The 20,029-nt window shown below is 35.3% G+C and overlaps 1 protein-coding gene across 2 annotated transcripts in view; it reads right to left on the reverse strand.

The window, feature by feature from the left end:
• Window positions 1–20,029, reverse strand: part of SKAP2 (src kinase associated phosphoprotein 2) — a 155,359-nt gene that overhangs the window by 33,080 nt on the left and 102,250 nt on the right. For both annotated transcript variants that reach the window (XM_037509556.2, XM_054692435.1), the window contains exons 7-9: window positions 19,427–19,551; window positions 18,500–18,563; window positions 18,028–18,159 (exon numbers count right to left, since the gene is read on the reverse strand). In XM_037509556.2, the coding sequence (XP_037365453.1) occupies window positions 18,028–18,159; window positions 18,500–18,563; window positions 19,427–19,551 (321 nt within the window). The remainder of the gene's footprint in view (window positions 1–18,027; window positions 18,160–18,499; window positions 18,564–19,426; window positions 19,552–20,029) is intronic.

A 20,029-nucleotide genomic window follows, 5' to 3' on the forward strand; every position in this document is an offset into this window, starting at 1 on the left:
TTCTTGAATTGGAATAACTTTACAAACTATACAGAGAATTATTATGAGGCTAAAGAGAGGCAAATGGCTAAAATGTTGCTGTAATATGCAACTTAAGAGCAAAGTTAGTATTCGTGAAATTATATTGACATCTTCTTATTTTTAACACTTTTCCAATGACAATATAACTTGGCTAACTCTGACATGCCAAAAAATAAAAACAGCTCCTTTGAAAAACAGTGTACACTGCTGAAAAACAGGAGAATAGTCATGTTTGTAATGGCCACAGAAAGTGAAAAGCTTGGCATTTGCCCCCTCCATTTTTCTTTGAGTTGGAAGGCAGCTTGCAAATGGAAAAATCATCTCCCATCACCTCCCTCCCAGAGACTGAATATGATGAAAAAACAGAGTAAGGACAGGCCCTGAAGCAAGCAGAGCTGAAAGCAGCTTCCGTCCTAGCCAGGAGTCTAAGAAGACTGATTAATCCTGAACAAGATAGCTATAGTTCCTCACTAGATTTGACTGAGTTAAGACATGAGAAATGCAGCAAATTAAAGCACTTTACATAATACAAAAGAATGACATTCTCAAAATACAAATTTCCCGAAACCTATGAAGATCTGTGCAAAGACATTCAGAACCATGTTTTTAAGTTATTTTAGTTCTGTGGTAAGTCTTTTCTTGACACACAAATTTATTGTATAATATGCTATCATGCCTAGAAAATAAAAGATCTTCTGGAACTAGTATATTTCTGTAGAAAGAAATGGTCAAAAGAAGTCAGGCAGGGCCTGTGGTGGGAAGAGGAGAGGTTAGGCACACGAAGCTGATTTGATAGAGGTCTTGATAGTCATTCCTGCAAAATACTATCTGATGTTCTTCAAAGTACACAGGAATAAAAACTGGAGTGTAAAAAGCAACATGCTTGCTCATATTTGGCCCCCTGAAGGGTAGGTTGAACTCTCATTTGCAAAGTGTCTATTACTTGGATTCCAGAAATAGGGCCAATATAAACAAAATGTCTGCTTTTATGTAAAAGTGTCAGGGTATTTTGAATGTACATGGCGGGCAAAGCAGATCTTACTCTTTTAAGGTCCCACCCAACAGTGATGCAGGGTAGCAGATGGAGTAACTGTATCCATTCTAGAAAGACAAATCCCTGCCACCTGGGGGGTTGGGGGGGTCTCGGGGGGCCTCCAGTCTACTCGGTGTCAGTGCTCCAAGTCTAACCCCAGACTGTTCTCCAGTATGACAAAGCATTCTTGTTTCCTCCTCTTTAAGCCACAACTGTTCAAATACAGTTTTTGAAGTTAAATTTAACATTTTACAAACTTTTCATGACTTTTCAGTTAAAACAAATGTTATGCTCTAATTGTGTATATTAAAATGCAATCTAAGGTTTATTCCTATCTAATTAAATAATGTAATCAAACATGTAAATTTAGTGATATGCCCAACTATAGTACTTAAAGGGTCATTCAATGTTTATTGTTCTTCCTTGAGTAAGTAATTGATTTAAAAAGAACACATGAAATGACATCTGAACTTTCCTAATCAGTAGAATACTGTTAACTAACTGAAGTAGTAATTGCATGACTTATTTACACTTACTCTCGCTAAATAAAAGTAGTCATTAACCAGCTACTACACAATTCAGGTTTATAAACGATTTCATCATATGATCCTTACTTAGCTTTGAAAAATAATTTCTGTATTAAAAAAAACTCAAGAAGAAAAATTATCTCAATATACTTTACTTTAGTGAGGAAATACAATACAGTACTTGGCATGTGTCCACAGGAAAAGTCTGGCTCCCAGATGCTTCTTGCCAGCCCACAGTGGATTTAACAATGTTTAAACAACTGACAATGTGCACTCCCAGCACTGATGACATAGTGACCAAAAATTCAGCGGGAGCCTGACTCATGGGTGTTTTCATATATTGAAAAGTAATATCAAAACAAAACAAATCATATGCACACTTCACAAACCCAAAAGATTCAACACAACTCACTGAGTCTTTTAAAAAGTAGATGACACCAAAATTACATTAAAATGTACAGATAAGACTTGCCATACTACTTTAAGAAATAAAACATTGATTTTTTTTATTGTGTTAGTGTTCTTGAAAATATGAATATAAACTTTAACTTGGATTCCATATCATAAGTCCAACAATAACTCTTTCTAGCCAATTAATAAACTGGTCGCAAAGCTCATTTATTATAATTATACAATTTATATTAATATGCTTGTAAGGCATACCTGTTGCCATACCTGTTTCTATTAGTTTGAACCAAGTAAAACAGCCAGTATTTTACCATTTTTAGCCTCCAAAATAATAGTTTTATAAGATTCATGGCAAAGTAAAACGTCAAGATTTTGACACCAAAGTAGTAGCCTAATTTTCTTAACTACATAATGTCTATGTTCTTGCTACCTGGCCTATAAGTGTATCATTTAACTGGGATGATACTCTTTTTAACCAGGAAGGTTCTGAGTAAAATTTATATCCTACTGTAGCACATTCAAGCATAAATAAAATACTGTTAGTATTTAATATGAAATCGTCTGTCACAAATGTAGCCAACAGTGAAAAAGCCATGATACAAATAAAATTACTTTGTGTGATTTTTCCTATTTCCAGCTGACAAGTTTCTTTGAGATGATATTCTCTTTCTTAATAACAAACAACTTCTGTCACATAATGTTTATGTCATGTAAGTTTTGCAAATCAATAGTGCAAAAACTGGTTTGACTTTCTCGGGGAGAAAATGATTGATCATCATAGGAAATAAATTATTTAAATTAAAAGGACTTTAATTGGAATGCCAACCTTATTTAAAGATATATTCTCATGTAACCACATTAACCTCATTTGACATGACATCAAATGCAAATATGTATTATCCTTAGCTTATAAAACTGAAGTATTCGTGTGGATATCTATCTTGATGTAACTTTTGAGCAATTCTTTATATATATACAAGTATCATTTTCTCCCTAAACAGTACTAAGCAACCATCTAGGGTCATTACTTCATAAATTCAGCAGTCATTTAAGATCTCTTCCTTCATAAATTCCACAAAATTTTTTTCTTGTCAAGAAGTAATTAATAATGAGTATAAAGACCATTAGCACACAGGAGACAGGATATTAGACACCTAACACAAAGCTGTGCCTACAACATATAGTAAGTTTTTTGTGTAAAATGACATGAATTAAGGTTTATAAATCAAGCACTTATATAATAAATCTAATTTTCTATTGTAGCTTTTTTTTTTTTTTGGCAATAATCAGTTATGCAGTGGAATGGCTAGAAATTCAACATCCAGCAATATGGTTAACCACGCTGAAATATGGACCCAACCTGAAGTGGCATACTGACCATTTGCAGGGTGGGGTTGAGGTTGGACTTTTAACATCCTCAAGGATACAGGAGATGTGACCTTGGGCCGAGAAGCACAGAGCTGGAAGTAAGATGCCCTGGTCCCTCCACCCAGTTCAGGGACTTCACAAGGAAGCTTTTTGTCTTCCCATGATTCTAGAAGGTGGTGGTCAGAGGGGGAGGGAAAGGGTTTCCTGTGAGAAATCAAAACCCCAACCCTGTACAATGTGAGATCCAAATTTATACTCCCCTCAAGTGTGATACTCCCAAGCCAAGAAATTGAACATAAAAATTGTGAAACTCCTGGGGCTCTGGCAGAAGCAAATGTAAAACCATCGTGTGCAGGAGCATTTCCAGAACCCAGGGCACACAGCACTCCCGCAGGGGCAGGGAGAAAACCTGATAAGCTCGCAATACTTGGAGCCAGCAGAAGAGCTGCCCATGTAAACAGGCAATTCCTGTGTGGCCAGCTGTGATAGAAGTCAACAGAGAATGCTGTGTGAGCAGGGAGGAGAGCTAAGAAATTTAAGGAAAAGACCAAGGAAATGTAAATCTTTATTTTCATAGTGCTGCTAAGCTGGAGATTCAAAATACAAATTGCACTAGTCTGATCCCTTTGCATTCATCCAGTGAAGGATTGATCCCGCGTGAATATTTTCTGGGTCTTTGGACCATCTGGTTTTTAATGTCTCAAGCAATGGGGTTTCTTCCACACTTCCTTTGGAAAGATTTTTTTGTTGTTGTTGAAACAAAAAAAAAATAGGTTTAAATATTGAGGGGACATGGAGGCTGGTTCTAAAAATCTTTTTTTTTTCTTGTCAATTCATTCTTAAATCCTTGCATAAATATAAATTCTCTCCTTTCTGTATGATACGAATTTGCTTATTATTTGCCTCCTCGTGAACACTTTTTAAAAGGGTCTTCATTTACTAAACTCCGTGACCTTAATCATGTTGCTTTCATCTTCCAAATGCTCTTTAGATGGTGTTCAGAACCACACTTCTGCTGGCTGCCATACATAAGTTCTTCCAGCTATCTCATGTACAGACAGCGGCTTGGCTCTAGTCTTTGCTTATCAGTCTCCTCTCGGCCTCTGGTTACTTAACTTATTCAAAACTATTTCTCATGGCATATTTGTTATGCTTTATATTTCTAGTTAACAAACTCTGAGATAAATTGGTCAATATTGACATGTAATGTTGCCAAATAAATACTTGTTGCATGAATAATTGATAATAAATAGCTTACTGCATGAATAATGAATAACTGAATTGCTTATATAAAAGAAGGGCTTTTTCTTTTCTCATTTCATTTTATGTTTCATTTTCTTCACCTTTCCTTTTCAGCTCATTACAATTTTAAACCATCTCTTCAGGATACCTTTAAAATTACTCTGGGCTCTCAGGAAGTACTAAACAATTAGACTCAATATTCATATATTTTAAAGTGTCTAGACGTGCATACTTACATGTGTTAGGGTTACTGTCTTTTACTGTTATTTTGTAAGTAATATTGGGAGAAATTATATTTTGTGGATCCAGATGAACTTCCTCTTGACCCACTAATCAAACACGGTTTCCAGGAAGAGGTGAGATATAAGGTAATTTTTGAAAGAAAACATAGGCTGACCAGGGAAATGAAATGAGGTTATCTGGTGTATGAGAGAGTGAAGCAGCGACGTAAAGTCAGGAGCAGGACATGTAAACAGGGGGCTGAGAAAAGGAGCTGGCGTAATGGAAGGAAAGGGTGTGGAGAGAAGGGAAACAAAGGACTTCACGTAAGCTGACTGGTTCTAGCAGTGAAGGAACTGAATTGTGACCAGTTTTCTTTTTCCAGATCCACCAATGACTTCTGTGACCACTGGATCAAAGTAATGTCTTGAAAGAACATTTTAAAATGCTTTTCCCAAGCATCTTTCTGATCATTGATTCTTAACCTGTGATCTACCATTCTTCAAGCTGCTTATGCAACTTTCCATATCTGAACTTATTTTTAAATTTATATTTAAACATGAAGCTCATCGTTTTCTTACTAGTTACATTAAGTTCTCTGACTTTTGTCCCTGCAGATGTCGGCTTTTAAAAAAATCAGAGTTATGATTCTGTGCTCCTTAGACCTACTTTATCTGTGGCCTTTAATAAATGAGTGGAAGGAAAGGAGAATGTCATTTCCTGGGAAATGTCCTGCTTGAGATGACTAACCTACCACAGGGAACTGGTAACTCAACCTAGCCCTGTGGCTCACAGTAGATGATCTATCTTTAATGGTACAAAAGACTGATGACATGAGTGCTTTTCATCACTCAATGCATTACATTTCATAAGTTTATTTATTTGAGACTATGCCCACTGGAACATAATGTTAGATTTTAAAGTAGTTTTGGGGGATCAGCCATACTTTGATACACCACGGATAGTATACTATTTAGTATAATCCTTCTTTTAGGATTTTGCAGTAACTAGTAGGGGGAAGGTAGAGGGAGAGAAGAGACTTTTAATTTAACTAACAAGTCCCTCTCACTAAAGACTATTTTAATCACTATCATTCATTGGCTTCTTATGAGGGAGGCACTTGTCTAAATACTCTGGGCTATGCAAAGAAATACAAGGTTTCATCCCTGCCCTCAAGGAGCTTGTAAAATATAATAAAGACACATCTATTTGCTTGTTTGCCAAATAATCATATGAAAAGTAAAATATTAACATAAGATTTATAGAACAGTAGGTGACAACATGAAAAACATCACAAAGTATGCATGATCAGTTTTCAAATGAGTGGCTCTACAGAAATTCAGAAAAGTGGGTCAGTTCATGCTGGGATGGTCAGATAAGGGAAGTGGGCTTGAAGAGTGAGGAGGCTCTGGATAGAAACTTAGGACAACATTCAAAATAAATGGGAGTGTACTGTATGAACAAAACTATGAGGCTGGAAAAGTATGGGAGATGCACGGGGAAAATGAAGAGCAAGTCCCTTGGTTGATATTGGAGCATTGACACAGTATAGTAGGATTGGGCTAGAATGTGAAATTTCAGCCAACCTGTGGAAGATGGTGAAATGCCCAGGAATGGAGTATGGGCTTGATGCCAGGGACAGTGGGTAGCACTGCTGGAGCAACAGAAAGATAAGGCTTAAGAAATTTCTGTACAGAGCCTCCCTGGTAGCACAGGGGTTAAAGTCTCAGTGCCATCAAGCTATTGCCAGCCACTGAGGCATGAGATTAATCCCTGACCAGGGAACTAAACCACATGGCGCAGCAGACCTCTCCTCTCTATATCTGCTGCAGTGTATTTCAGTGGATCCCCTTGTTCTGCTCCCCACTCTGTCTCTGGTGAATCCTCTCCCCTCCCCCCACCCCACCTCTGGCACATACCCCAGTTCTTTTATGCATAAATAAATCTTTTTTTTTTTTTTTAAAGAAACTTCCGGGAGCTTTCCTGATTGCCTGTGACTATGCAAGTGCTTCTCTTTTTCTTTCTCCTTTTCCTAATAAACCTGACCTTTAAAAATATATAAAAAAGAAACTTCTGATTTCTGTTTTTCTTCCAAATATTTTCCCCATAAAATAAAAATGTATTAACAGGTTTATAAAGAAGTTGTTGAATTCATTTTATATATGCTGCTTTCTAGTATCAGATGAAATAATATTGATAAAAATTATGCCCATGATATAATATTATAGTACTATATTCAGTATTATGGCATAATAATATGCTGTGATCAGTATTATACCATTACATACTTACAAAAGTACTGCACTATGCCCAATAAATATAGAAAATCTTCAAGGGCATTTCAATTTTTTCTAATGCAATGACCACAAAGGTCCTACCAAATGTGTTTAGAGAAAATACTTTATTTGTACCAATACCAACTACACAATGGCATAGTAAACATATAATATAACCAACAAAAGTTGTTCCATTGTTTCTGATGGGTAACTAACTATAAAGGTTCTCCATAGATATGGATAAGGCCAACAATGGCCAAGGTGTTTAGTAATATTATTGTCCTTCAGAATTGAGTGTGAAATAGAGTGAAAAGAATGTGAGACAGATGATAGCTAGACAGAGAAATGACATATGCTGACAGATCTGTCTATATTTAGTTTAATTTTTTCTATAGTTAAATATTCATATAATTGTTTCTTTGATTAAATTTCAGCATAGTTGAGGTCAGGAGCTATTTATTCACCCTCTTAGCATCCACTCTATCTTGTAGATAGCAAGATATATTAGAAAACAGATTGTGTACTATGTAAATAAAAAAATAAAATTCCAAAGGAGCCAAAAGTTTTTCCTGTGTATTATTTGACTAAAATCTGGTTTTAATTAATATATTAACAACACACTTATTTAGCACAAGGAGCCTAGTGCTGTGTAAGTGATGAAGGCACTGAGATGAAACCCAGAGCAGGAATGGAGAGTGGGTAAGGGGCCAATCTGCCTGGAGGAGAAGAGGTCTGAGCAGCAGAAATGGGACAGGAAAGGTGTATGTGGGTCAGCTCATGGAAGGGGCTCGGGGCATGCCAGAGAATTTGGACTCCATTCATTAGGCACTGGAGACCCAGAAAGGTTATTGAGCAAGAAATTTATTTGACTATGTTATGCTTTAGGGAGATCAATCTGTTGGCATTTAGAATAGATTATCAGATTGGTTGGTGTGAGAGACACAAACAGAGGAAGTGGGGAGAGCACTTAGGAGCTCATGTAATGGCCCAGGTAGGAAATCATTAAAGCCTGACTGAGTGGAGAGAGGGGATGAAGGATGCTTTAGTTGAAACCTAAGCAACTGGCAACTGATTTGATTAGAGGGGTGGGGGTCAAGGATGGTTCTGAGGTTTTTTTCCCATTAAGTCAGTGTTGGTGCTGTTACTAGAAAAAGACATGAAAGAAGGAAGCATAATATTAGTAAGGAAGGTGGTGAATTTGATCCTAGATATGAGGTTTGACTTAATGGCCAAAAGTCACTTGAAATGTGAGGTCAAAGCTCAGAGGAGAGGTCAGATGAAAGATGGGATTTAGTTGATACATTATCCTTACTGGTATCTTTTGTGTGTGTGTGCTAGTAAATGCTTACTTGACAGCTAAGTATACGGTGATTTTTACCATATTTCTGTTGAGAAGCAGTATAGTTATCGGCTAAGAGTGTGACCTCAGAGTCAGAATGTCTAGGTTCAAATCCCGACTCCAACACTTTCTAGTCTTTGACTCCAAATAAGTTACTGAGTCTTTCTATGCCTTAGTTTCCTTACCTGTAAAATACAGATAGTAATAGAACCTATACTATAAAATATTTATGATTATTAAATGAGGTAATATTTAGGAAAGGACCTGGCACATACTATTAACCATTATTGATCAATTACATTCATATCATCATTTAATTTTGTTTGCTGAATTAGCTACCCAGTGAAGATGTTTTACTTTGCTCAACCATATATCCACATGTAGATATAGACACACGGTCACACCTGTGGTATAAAATTGTCCAGGGAGACAGTGGAAAGAGAGACTTTGAAATCCAAGTTTTTCACACATAGGTCTATTAAGTAGCATTTGATATATACATCCCATAATTAGACATGTCGGCTTCACTTTAGTAATTCAGCACATATTTTTCAAGTGTCATTTATGCACATGAGACTGTATTAAAGATCACTCTGTCCTACAAAATCCCTGCTTGACCTGACCTTTGCCTATCTCCAATCTCATTCTAACCACTCTCTGTGTGGGCCTCCTTTCTTGTTCCTGAACACTTGTATTCTCCAACTGCAGGACTTTTGCACTTGATGTTTCCTGTGACTGGAGGGTGATTCACTTGGCTTTTTTCAAGAGCTTCAGCTTAAATGTCACCTCTTCCTTAACCATAAAATATAAAAGTTATTCCTTTTCATATGATCCTCTTATCTTCCTTCATGGCACTTATTAAAATCTGTGATTATCTTAATAGAGACCAGGTCACCTATTTATACCCAAACAACCTACAGCCAGAACAGAATCTGGCATGTAATCTTAATCAATTAATTAAATGCAGAGCCATAAGGACATATAATGACAAGAAAATAAGACAAAGTAGGAACAAAAAGTTCTACTATTAAAGAGAAAAAGGAAGGCCTCTCTTGTGGTGCAAGGGATTAAGTCGCAGCACTATGAAGCTGTCCACAGCCACAGCACGAGTTTGATCCCTGGCCAGGGAGCTATCCACATGGCGCAGCAGACCTTTCCTGTCTTGCCCAGTGCTCCCCTCAGCAGTGTATTTCAGTCAATCCACCTGTTCTGCTCCCCACTCTGTCTCTGGTGGGTCCTCTCACCCCCTTAGCCCCCATACCTGTGGCCTGTACCCCAGCTCTTGTGTCATGGATAAATAAATCTTTAGAAAAAATAAAGAGAAAAAGGATAAATAGGAAAACAATTTGCAACAATCAGCAGCATCAGGAAGTGAGGAAATATAAAACAGAATTGAGATGTTTAATCATAAATTATAGGTAACAAGAAAAAAAAAAAAACAGTGAAAGGAAGGGACAATTACAAGAAAAAAAGGGATGGTCAGTAAAATAACATTGCCACAGATGAATTTGAGAACAAATACTAATGACTGGGAGAGTACTGTTAACTTCGAGGAAGCTGTTATAGTTAAGAGATAATGACAGAAAACAAAGCTGCCAGGGGTTAAGGAGTCTGCAGGTGAAGAGACACTGAAGACAGAAACCAAAAAGCTCTCCTAGGAAATCTTATGCTAAAGAGGAGAGTCAGGTTGAAATTCCTTCAACAGGATCTCAGAGTCTCAAACAAAAAGGCAGGAGATTTGGAGTCTGGCTCCACAGAGAGCTTGAAAATGCCACTTTGCATGTGAATTCCCTCATTCACCTACCAGAGAAATGTTCTGCTCCATTTCTACACCTATAATAAGGAACAAAGGGGCTAATGGATAACGGGGTACAAGGAGGTATTATTTCTTTGTAAGAATTCTAATGAAAATCTAATGAAGAAAATACCTACAAAAGAATGTTTTATTTGACACAATATCATGGTAGATTTTCACCTAAGCTTAATAAAGTTAGATTGATTTTTCCCTCCACATCATTGAAGATGTTGCACTTACTCAACTGCAGCATTTGCTGAGGCCAGATATGAAGAGTGCTTATATTTATCACTGACATTTTGTTGAACTTGTCCATTCTTATTAATCATTGCTATAAAGTAAGCAGCTGAGTACTCTTAGGAAGTTGATATTCCCAGCTGATATTCTGTAAAAATAGTGAAGCTTGATGCTCTCAGGCTGCAGTCTCTCTCTCTAGATGTGTGTTCATGGAGGTACGTGTGTGTGTGTTTTATAAAACCTAAAGATATAAATACATTTTTGCAAAGCTAGCACAGACTTTATCATATTCTGTCTTCTGAAAACATGAAAGAATTAAAAACAAAAGCCGACATCCATCCGTTTATGTTCTACATGGGAGACAAATCATATCCACAGAATGAAAACTCCAGTTAAAATATCTGATATAAAGGTGATCAGAAGATATGTTTTGAAACTAATAGTGAACATTTTTTGGTGCTAAAGGATAAGTGCTCAGTTAAGAATAAATGCCAAACTAATAGTGTGAATATTTGACCTTTTGGCATAGTTTCAAGATTCTTCAGAAAAATTTTAAGAGTTCAGTCCCACTAAAGTAATTTTTCTTTTTGTTTTATAAATGTTAGCATTTTAGTCAGATTAGTATGGTTGACATTTGCTTACCTTGTCAGAATTTTAAATAGTCTTATGGCTCCTTAAGGAATGTAAATACAAATATGTGAGTTTTAAAATTTATAATTTGGAAGCGACATAATCAAAACCAATAGCATCCAGTGATTCTAGACGGTTCTTTAAACAAAGAATCTAATCTTTTTTCATAGGGTTCTTTTCTTTTATCAAAATTTGTTTATTCTTTTGTCAATTTTAAATGCACTTTGTAGTCTTTTTTTCAGATTCTTCTGTTCTCTCCAGTTCTTCAGGGATTAATTTCCTCATTTGATTTATTCATCAACATAACCATCTAAGTACAATTTAAAGTACCATGCCATGAGTTTCTATCCATACTATTTTCATTGTCTTCCAGAACTATGTATTTTTGTAATTTCTTCTTTTAACTTGCAAGTTCTTTAGAAGTTTGTTTTTTCTTTTCAGCATCCAAATATAGAGGTTTAGGTATTTTTAACAATCACTTTAGTTAGTATGGCTTTATTTATTTACTTATATACTTATTAATTTATTTACTTATTTATTTTAGTGTTGGTTTCTAACTAAATTGCAGTTAAAGAACATAGTGTGTATGATAGTCACTGAAATTTGTTGAGATTTCAATTGTACACTTATAAGTAATCAATTTCCATGAATATTCTATATGTATTGAAAAGAAAACAAATCTTTTCTATCTTCTAGATAGATTAGATCAAGTTTATTAATTTTTTGGTTCAAATCTTCCATATCTTTACTAATTTTTTGCCTCCTAGGTCTACCAATTTCTAAAAGCAGTATGTTAAAATCTCCTACTATGATTAAGGATTTGTCAAATTTGTCTAAAAAGTTCTTGCTTTATAGAATTCAAGGTTATGTACTTAGATGCAGTTGAGCTTTATCTTCTTTTACTATTAGATGGTATGATCCTGTAGTATTACTATTGCTTTATGTCTTAAATTCTACATTGTCTGATATAGTTGCTTTTTTTGGATAGGAATGCCTGATGTTTATTTCCATTTCCTTACTTTATAAATTTCTATGTGGTTTTTGTTTCAGGTATATCTCCTCTAAAATGAATGTTGCTAGATATTTTTAAATACAATGTGATGTGATAATTTCTATCTTAATCAGTGCATTTTTAAAAAAAGATTTATTTATTTATGCATACAAGAATTGGGGTACAGGCCAGAGGTGTGGAGGGTGAGAAGATTCACCAGAGACAGAGTGGGGAGCAAAACAGGTAGATGAGGGCCTCCCGGGTGATGCAGCAGTTGAGCGCTGGGTTGCGAAGCTGCCCACAGCCTCTGTAGCACTGGTTCAATCCCTGGCCACCAGGCGAGGGTTCCACATGGTGCACAGACCTCTCCTGCCGTACCCGTTGCTCCCCTCAGCAGTGCACTTTGTCAGTCTGCCTGTTCTGCAATCCCCTCTGGCTCTGGTGAATTCTCTCACCCTCCTGCGTTTCTGACTGTACCCAGTGCTTGTATAAATAAATTAAATAAATCTTAAAAAAAAAAAAAAGGTTACAAAAAAACAAAACAGTTCACTGCTGAGGGGAGCAGCGGGCAAGACAGGAGAGATCTGCTGCACCATGTGGGTAGCTCCCTGACCAGCTGGGGATCAAATGCTGCAGATGCTGAGGATAGCTTCATAGTGCTGTACTTACTCTGAAATTTTAACATGCATTTCCTATCAAAGACTAAAGTTACTCATTATTTCTCTCTTCCTTTCTCCTGTACAGGACAACACTCTCATGCTCTTTCTACTCCACATCTCCATTGTCCCAGGTAATCTTGTAATTGTTAATCAGATTTATTTTACCTCTTCCTAAATTCGTAAAATACATATTTTTAAAAAATAGCTAAAGTTACTGAGCGATTGCTAGATTTGCTACCATTTCTTGTATTCCTCACCTCCTCTCTGTGCTTATTCTTCTTTGGCTGAAGTACAGAGAAAGGGGCAGAGCTGCAATTTAAAGCAATGTGTGTTTGTCTACAAAGTCCTCACTCTCAACTCCAACAAATTACTGGTCATGGGTCTAGAGAAAGGTATTCTATATGTACAGGGCAGAGGGGGATAGTAGATAAGAGGCAGATGGAAAAGAGGACGGTAAGTGGCGGGTGGTTAGAAAAGGTGTCATAATAATGACACAAAGTTAGTTTTAACACTGTCTACTATTAGACAGGATTTCTATATCAGAGCAAAACCAATAAACTCATGAGACATGAATATGGCATATATGCATAATACATAAATAAACATGGGGAACTAAAAGTATAGCAGTGAGACAAGATTTGGGCCAAACAGGGCAGAGGAAGCGGCCTGCAAAGAAAGATTCTCAGCTCTGAGGTATAGAGCCTCCCACATAATGGTGCTCAAGAATATCTATGGAGGGCCTCCCCGGTGGCGCAGTGGTTGAGCGCTGGGTTGCGAAGCTGCCCGCGGCCTCTGCAGCGCGGGTTCGATCCCCAGCTGCTCCCCGGCCACCAGAGGAGGGTCCCACATGGCGCGCAGACCTCTCCTGCCGCCCGCTGCTCCCCTCAGCAGTGTACTTTGGTCCTTCTGCCTGCTCTGCTCCCCACTCTGGCTCTGGTGAATTCTCTCACCCTCCCGCACTTCTGACTGTACCCAGTACATGTATAAACAAAACAAACAAACAAACAAACAAATAAATAAAACATGCCTCTATATATAAAAAAAAAAAATTAAAAAAAAAAAGAATATCTATGGAGTGAAAGAAATGAAAGCAAGTAGGAAAAAAAGAATGGAAAGGGGCAGGCAAAAAGAAAGAAAATTAGAAAAGGAGGAAGGTAATAAGGAAGTAGGAAAAAAATGAAGGAGATGAAACAAATGGCAGAAGTAAACAGAAACGAGGATTTCATTTAAAAATATATATATGTATTTATATTGGGTTGTTGGAAAAGTCATGACACATTTATCCTGTTTTCCACTACACTTAATATTAATAACACTATAATTTAGTACCATGGTTTAAGTAAAAAGACTTCCAGCAAACTTCATGGACTAATAATATTAAAATGCTGAATAAGTCAACTGTCATCTTTCCATTGTAGTTCTCTAAAATGAGAAAAATTCTTTTATGAAACCAGACTAGTATCACTTATAATGATAATACCAGAGACTACAGGGTCCCTATAATCCTCATATTAACTTGGTAATACGAGAAATAATTACTCAGCAAGGAAAAAAATGTCAAATGTATTTCAGGAGAGCGGGTAACCACTTACTAATTAACTTAATATTTCTGTTCACTTGCTTGAAACTACTTGAAATTTAGGTACCCAAACACTGTTCTTTTTTATGTCTACATAACAGTCTCATTGAAGAACTTTATAGCAAAATTTAACTTTATACTCCATTTTAGGTGCATAAATTTAAAATGTAATCAAATGACCACAGTATAAAAATATCCTTTTCTGGCTCAGAATAGCTCAATCTATCATTAAAATTAAAAAATGAATTAACACTTTATAAAAATAGGTTAATGGAATTAGAAATTAGTCTTCCTGTTTTATGTTGTCCTCTCTCCTCTCATCCACTTGCCAGAAGAATTTCAAATGCAATTCCCCTTGAAAGCTACAAAATTAATAGGCTAATGGGCAGTTACCATTTTTGTTAAAGTAGGCTGATTCTATTGAATTTATATCTTGATCCTTTTGTCATTGTTGTTTCTGCATAATTTCCTGACATTAAAGGAAAAAAAATCAAGGAGAGCCAGCTGGGCTAATTTCTGCAACAATTTTCCAAGTATTGTTTTCCCTTTTCAAGATTTAAAATCAAACAAAAATGTTTCTCTGGATTTCTAATGAAAAAATGAGCAATAAGTTCTGAAATTTGTAGTAAGCCAAAGGAACTCATTACTGTGTTATGAAACACATTAGCACACTTTGATCAATACATTAGCTGCACAAACACAAATATGCTACAGTGATGTCACAATGTTAGCAATTCTGCCTGGCCTATGCTAAAAGGTAGTAAGACAGAAAAGGCGTGAAAGCATTAGGGTATTTGGAGAAAAGCCAAATACCTTCAATACTCCCCAGAAATGGCACTCTCTCAACTTTTCTGTACATATGCATAAATCCCCTGAACACAAAGAAATCTTTGAAATTTATTCTTATTCTTTTATGTAGTTAAAAATTAATGAACAAGAAATTAAAGAGAAGTGACTGTAATAAAGTTAGAATATTCTAACTGAAAAACAATTATAATAAAACTATTTACACTCCCATAGAATTATAAGCATTTTTCAAAGGATATTTTGCAATACAATTTTTTAAACAATGTTTTCTTCTTCTTACTCCTGAGACTTAAATACTGCAGGTTTATTTTACATTAAAAAAGTTATTAAAGTGAGAATTTTCCTTTGTCAGAAAAAAAATCTGTGATTTAAAGTAAAATGTAGAATGCTTAGATTTTTCTTCACATTTGTATGCTTCATCTTGCAACTAAGAGGATTGGTTTTCAACTATATGTAATTGACAGAAAATTGTGTTTAAATGGTAGCATTAATTAATTCTGGGAATTTAATCAGTCAGACTTCGGTGATACACAGTTCTTTGTATAGAACTGGAAAAATACCAATTTTTTTATAAATGTGCTCACTACTTTTCCACTGTTTTCACCTCCTCTCAAAATTATATTCATATTTCACAGAAGAAAAAGCAATTAGCTTAATTCTTATCCTGAAAGAGAGATCACTTTTTTAAAGGAAATAAGTTGCCTATCTAGTTTTAGATATTTAATCAAACAAAACCTGTAACTCTAAGAGACAACTTTAGGGCTTTCACTAAGAAAAATCCCCTCTGAGTGGCTGGCTCAAACTCGACAAACTTGAACTGTGCAGATGTTGAAGCAACTCTCAGTTACACTGGGGAAGAAAGAAGAGCTAGACATTCCACAGCTGCCTACACCAGCTTCCTTCCCAGGGGCACAGTTGCAGGCTCTATCAAGCTCAATCACTTTGTACAGCAACTGGGCTCCCAGGCAGGGGCCAAGGAATCCCAGAGCAGCTTAGATTTCTTCCAGTACCACAGCAAGAAGTAAGACTACTTAAAGAGTAACCAGCTATTTCCAACAATGGCCCCAGGCCAAAAGGCAGGGGGTAGGGAATGTGGGGAGAAAGAACACATAGAATAGGAGAAAATAAAAGATGCTTCATATTTTTGAGACTTTCAAGATATTTACAGAGCATCTGCCTTGGGTCTTTGTTATGAAAATGACTGAACATTTGATCTTCATTCCTGACCAATTTTTTTATTTGAGGGGTACAGAGAGGATGGTCAGGTCAAAGAAACATAAAACTTAATTAATAGTAAATCCAACAATTGGAATGTACCCAACTCACTGCAGAGTTTTAGAGGAATGAGATGCATATGACAATGATACCATGCTTAAGATAATACATTCTTCCATTTTACACGGTCCTAATCTCATGGGACTTTTGGCTTATTAGCATTGCAATCCACTACATTCTCCTAGTTCTTCTGAACATTTGAAAGACTAAAATAATTGTATTAATGATATGGTATAACTGCAAACAAGTAACCAGCAAATATTCTTTCCTATTTGCAGGTACTAATGCTATGTCAGGTGCTATTTCCTTAGGATAAATCAGAAAGGAAGGAACTATAAACATGCAGTTTCATGAATTTAACAGAAATATACAGGTTACCAATGCCCACAAAGTTGTCCTTTTATACTAATCATCTAGTGTAGTAAAAAGACAAGAGGTACATGCACATGTTTTGGTAATATCTTGAATTTGTAATACTCTTATCATCATTAATTCCTACTTATTCAGAAAACCATTATTATTCTCTCTTAGCAGCACTTGCAAGATACAATAACCAAAACAATAGTGATATTACCATTTATTATGGGCTTGTTATTATTTAAGCACTAGTACTAAGAGTTTTAGATAAATTGTTTGATTATCCCATCACCATATTATCCCCATATTAGAGATGAAATTCACTTTTAAAGTCACTGAGCTAATAAATGATACAGCCAAAATTTAAACTTTTTGACCAAAGTCCATGTGCTAGTTGTTATGTTTTTACTGACTTCACTGAAAATGACATTGTACACTAATTTGAAACATCTATATGATGTGAGTTCAGTCTCACTTATATTGCTTATAATCACCTTTACTTCTCTAGCTGTTGGTTTTCTAATAGCTAGTAAAGGTTAATTTCAACCTATGGTATTAGTAATGCAATTATTCCCTGAATGTTTTCATATTCTAAGTGTCCTAAGTTTTAGATGCCCACCCTTCTGTTTTAGGCTGACTCTCACAACTACAAGTCAAACAGCTAATAGACAATTTTATGTTACATAACAGATACTGAGGCTATAAACCCTAAATCTGCCTAAAAACATAGAATAAAAAATTTATTCATACCCAATGATAAAATAATAAGAAAACTTCAAGCCTCAAAAGGCCTTTGTTTATAGTTCAACAACATTCCTCCAAGACAATGCAATCCACTACAGCAAGGAGGAATATATGAGGCAGAAGTTGTTGACATATGGGGTGTGCATAGAACTTCTGGTTAATGGAAGTTCCAAGATGTATAAATAAAAAATGATGTGTAAGTTGGTGGAAAAAACTGTAAGGCAAGTCAATTTTTTAATTAAAAAATTATGTAGCATAAACAATGCTAATGAGCCAAAAGTCTCATGAGATTAGGACCGTATCTGCTTCATTTTAACATTCCATTCACTTTTCATAAGTGTACATCCACTCACTTGAAAACCCTCAAGCAGAACCCTTTTTGTAAAATACAGTTTTGAAGATTTTCTTTGTTCTTGTTCTTAATAGCTCACCATTTTTTACTCAAGTTGTCAGCTTGATAATATATGGCATTTTTTTAAAAAGCCCTAAAATATTTAAATGAATCACCAGAAATAAATACCTGGAAGTTCTTCGTAAATTTCTTCAATTGGGTGATAGCTTGCTGATGAAACACTGCCTGGTAAAGGAACAACATCATCATATAATTCTCCTTTTTCATCTTCATCCACAGGAATAATGTCCGATCCCATATCTAGAAAACATGTTTCATGAAGTAAAATTTTAAAGAACACAAAAGGACTTTCAAAACATTATTCCCTAAATTAATGCAGCCTTAAAAAGTCACAATATATCCCTACCTAAAAACATTTTATAAACTTGATTACTGCATAAATATGTAAATTTCAAAATTGCCAACTGATACTTATAGAAAAATATACTTTTATAACTATGTAGTGAATGGTCTGAATTAATACCAGTCATACTCCCTTGGTCATTCTCAGAGTCCATAAGCTTTTGTCTATAAAAGTCCAAATCATTCGGTTATTCAGTATTTAAAGCTTGCAATATCTTCTTCAATTGATTGCTCTTACCTTGTAATATAAATTTCAGATGTTGTACCCATTCCTCAGCATCTTTGGGAGAAGCTGCTGTAAACTAATAATAATGAAAAAAAAAACCATGAAAAATAACCACAGGTTATACGGGATTCTTATCATTTCTTTAAGACCATTAGTAATTCTTTTCATGTCTAGTGCTACTTTTCTTGCAAGGATGCTTCTTATAATGTACAGTTAATTTTGACAAATTTACGTAATTGAAGCAGAGGATGATGGATTTGAAACTCTGATCAGCAGCTGGCAGCTGTGCAGGAAAAAAAAGCTGCTTCTCTTCATCAATGTCAAAGACAGAACTGATGAACAAAATTTGCCCTTGACAATTAGAAGACACCCATGAATTTCTTTAGACTGCTGGGTACAGTTTTCTTAAAAATGTTCTTGTCAGATTCCAACACACTACCTGACAACTTAATTAACTGGCTTTCAACTGTAATCTCAGATATTTAAAACTTATTAAACATACATTCCATATTGATGCTAGCTGATAGCTCTTGAATTGCAGGGCTGATATATGTCTTTACTTTCATTTTCTCCCACAACACTAAGCAATGCAATATGGATTAACATCCTGATATTTTTCTTTTGATAATTTTACTCTTTCTGATATGTAATTCTTTTAGGAAATCACAAAGTTCTATTATAATAGATATAAAATGCAACATGAGAGTAATTGATAAATTACATATCCATTTGTTCTTTTTAAAGAAGATATCACTTGAATTAATCTGAAAAAAACTGAAATATATTTCTTCTTATATGAATATTCATTGTATGAAAGGCAATATTTTTTAATATCCCTAACATGTCAGGGAGAGGTGTTTTCACAAAATGTTAATGTCTTTATAAATGAAATCAGGACATTTTATCAATTCAATTTCAAGGCAACAGAAAAACTCCAACCTGATAGATACGTTTATCAGGAGCAGAGATTTCAAAACAGCAATCTTTCTTTGCATCCTTCCTAAGAGTGTTATTCATTCTGACACTGTAGCCATCTATTGCAAATTCTCCCTTCTGTTGTTTGTCTGTCGAAGATACAACAAAAGTTAGGATTTCATTTCTACAGTGAATATAAATTCCAATCAGTTATCATTTTTTAATTGTCAAATCTTTAATATTTTATCTGTCTTTACACATAGATGAATTCCTCAGTGATTGCATATAAGTTAATTTTTTGCTATTTTCAATTTAATTTTTAGCACAAATTTAAGGCAACCTTTAATGTTATTTTGAAGAACTACACAATGAGTATTCCTTTTGCCAAAATTAAGTAAAAAGACTCTCAATTTCTCTTCTATATATAAAAGGAATACAAATGTGCATGTATTTATATCTATGTGTTTGTATCTTCTATGAGCTTGTGTTGAAAGGATTGTATCTTTGTTGGAAAATGCAGATAATGGAGGCTCCAGACTAGCTGTAAGGTTTCCATGCTTAATTTAAAAGAGAGGAGAAAAGGTTCAGTTACACACACAAAGTAGTTGCCACTAGGATTTCATCTTC

Source organism: Talpa occidentalis, unplaced genomic scaffold, assembly GCF_014898055.3.
Source record: "Talpa occidentalis isolate TD23 unplaced genomic scaffold, MPIMG_talOcc4v2.1, whole genome shotgun sequence".
In the NCBI taxonomy this organism is placed as follows: Eukaryota; Metazoa; Chordata; class Mammalia; order Eulipotyphla; family Talpidae; genus Talpa; species Talpa occidentalis.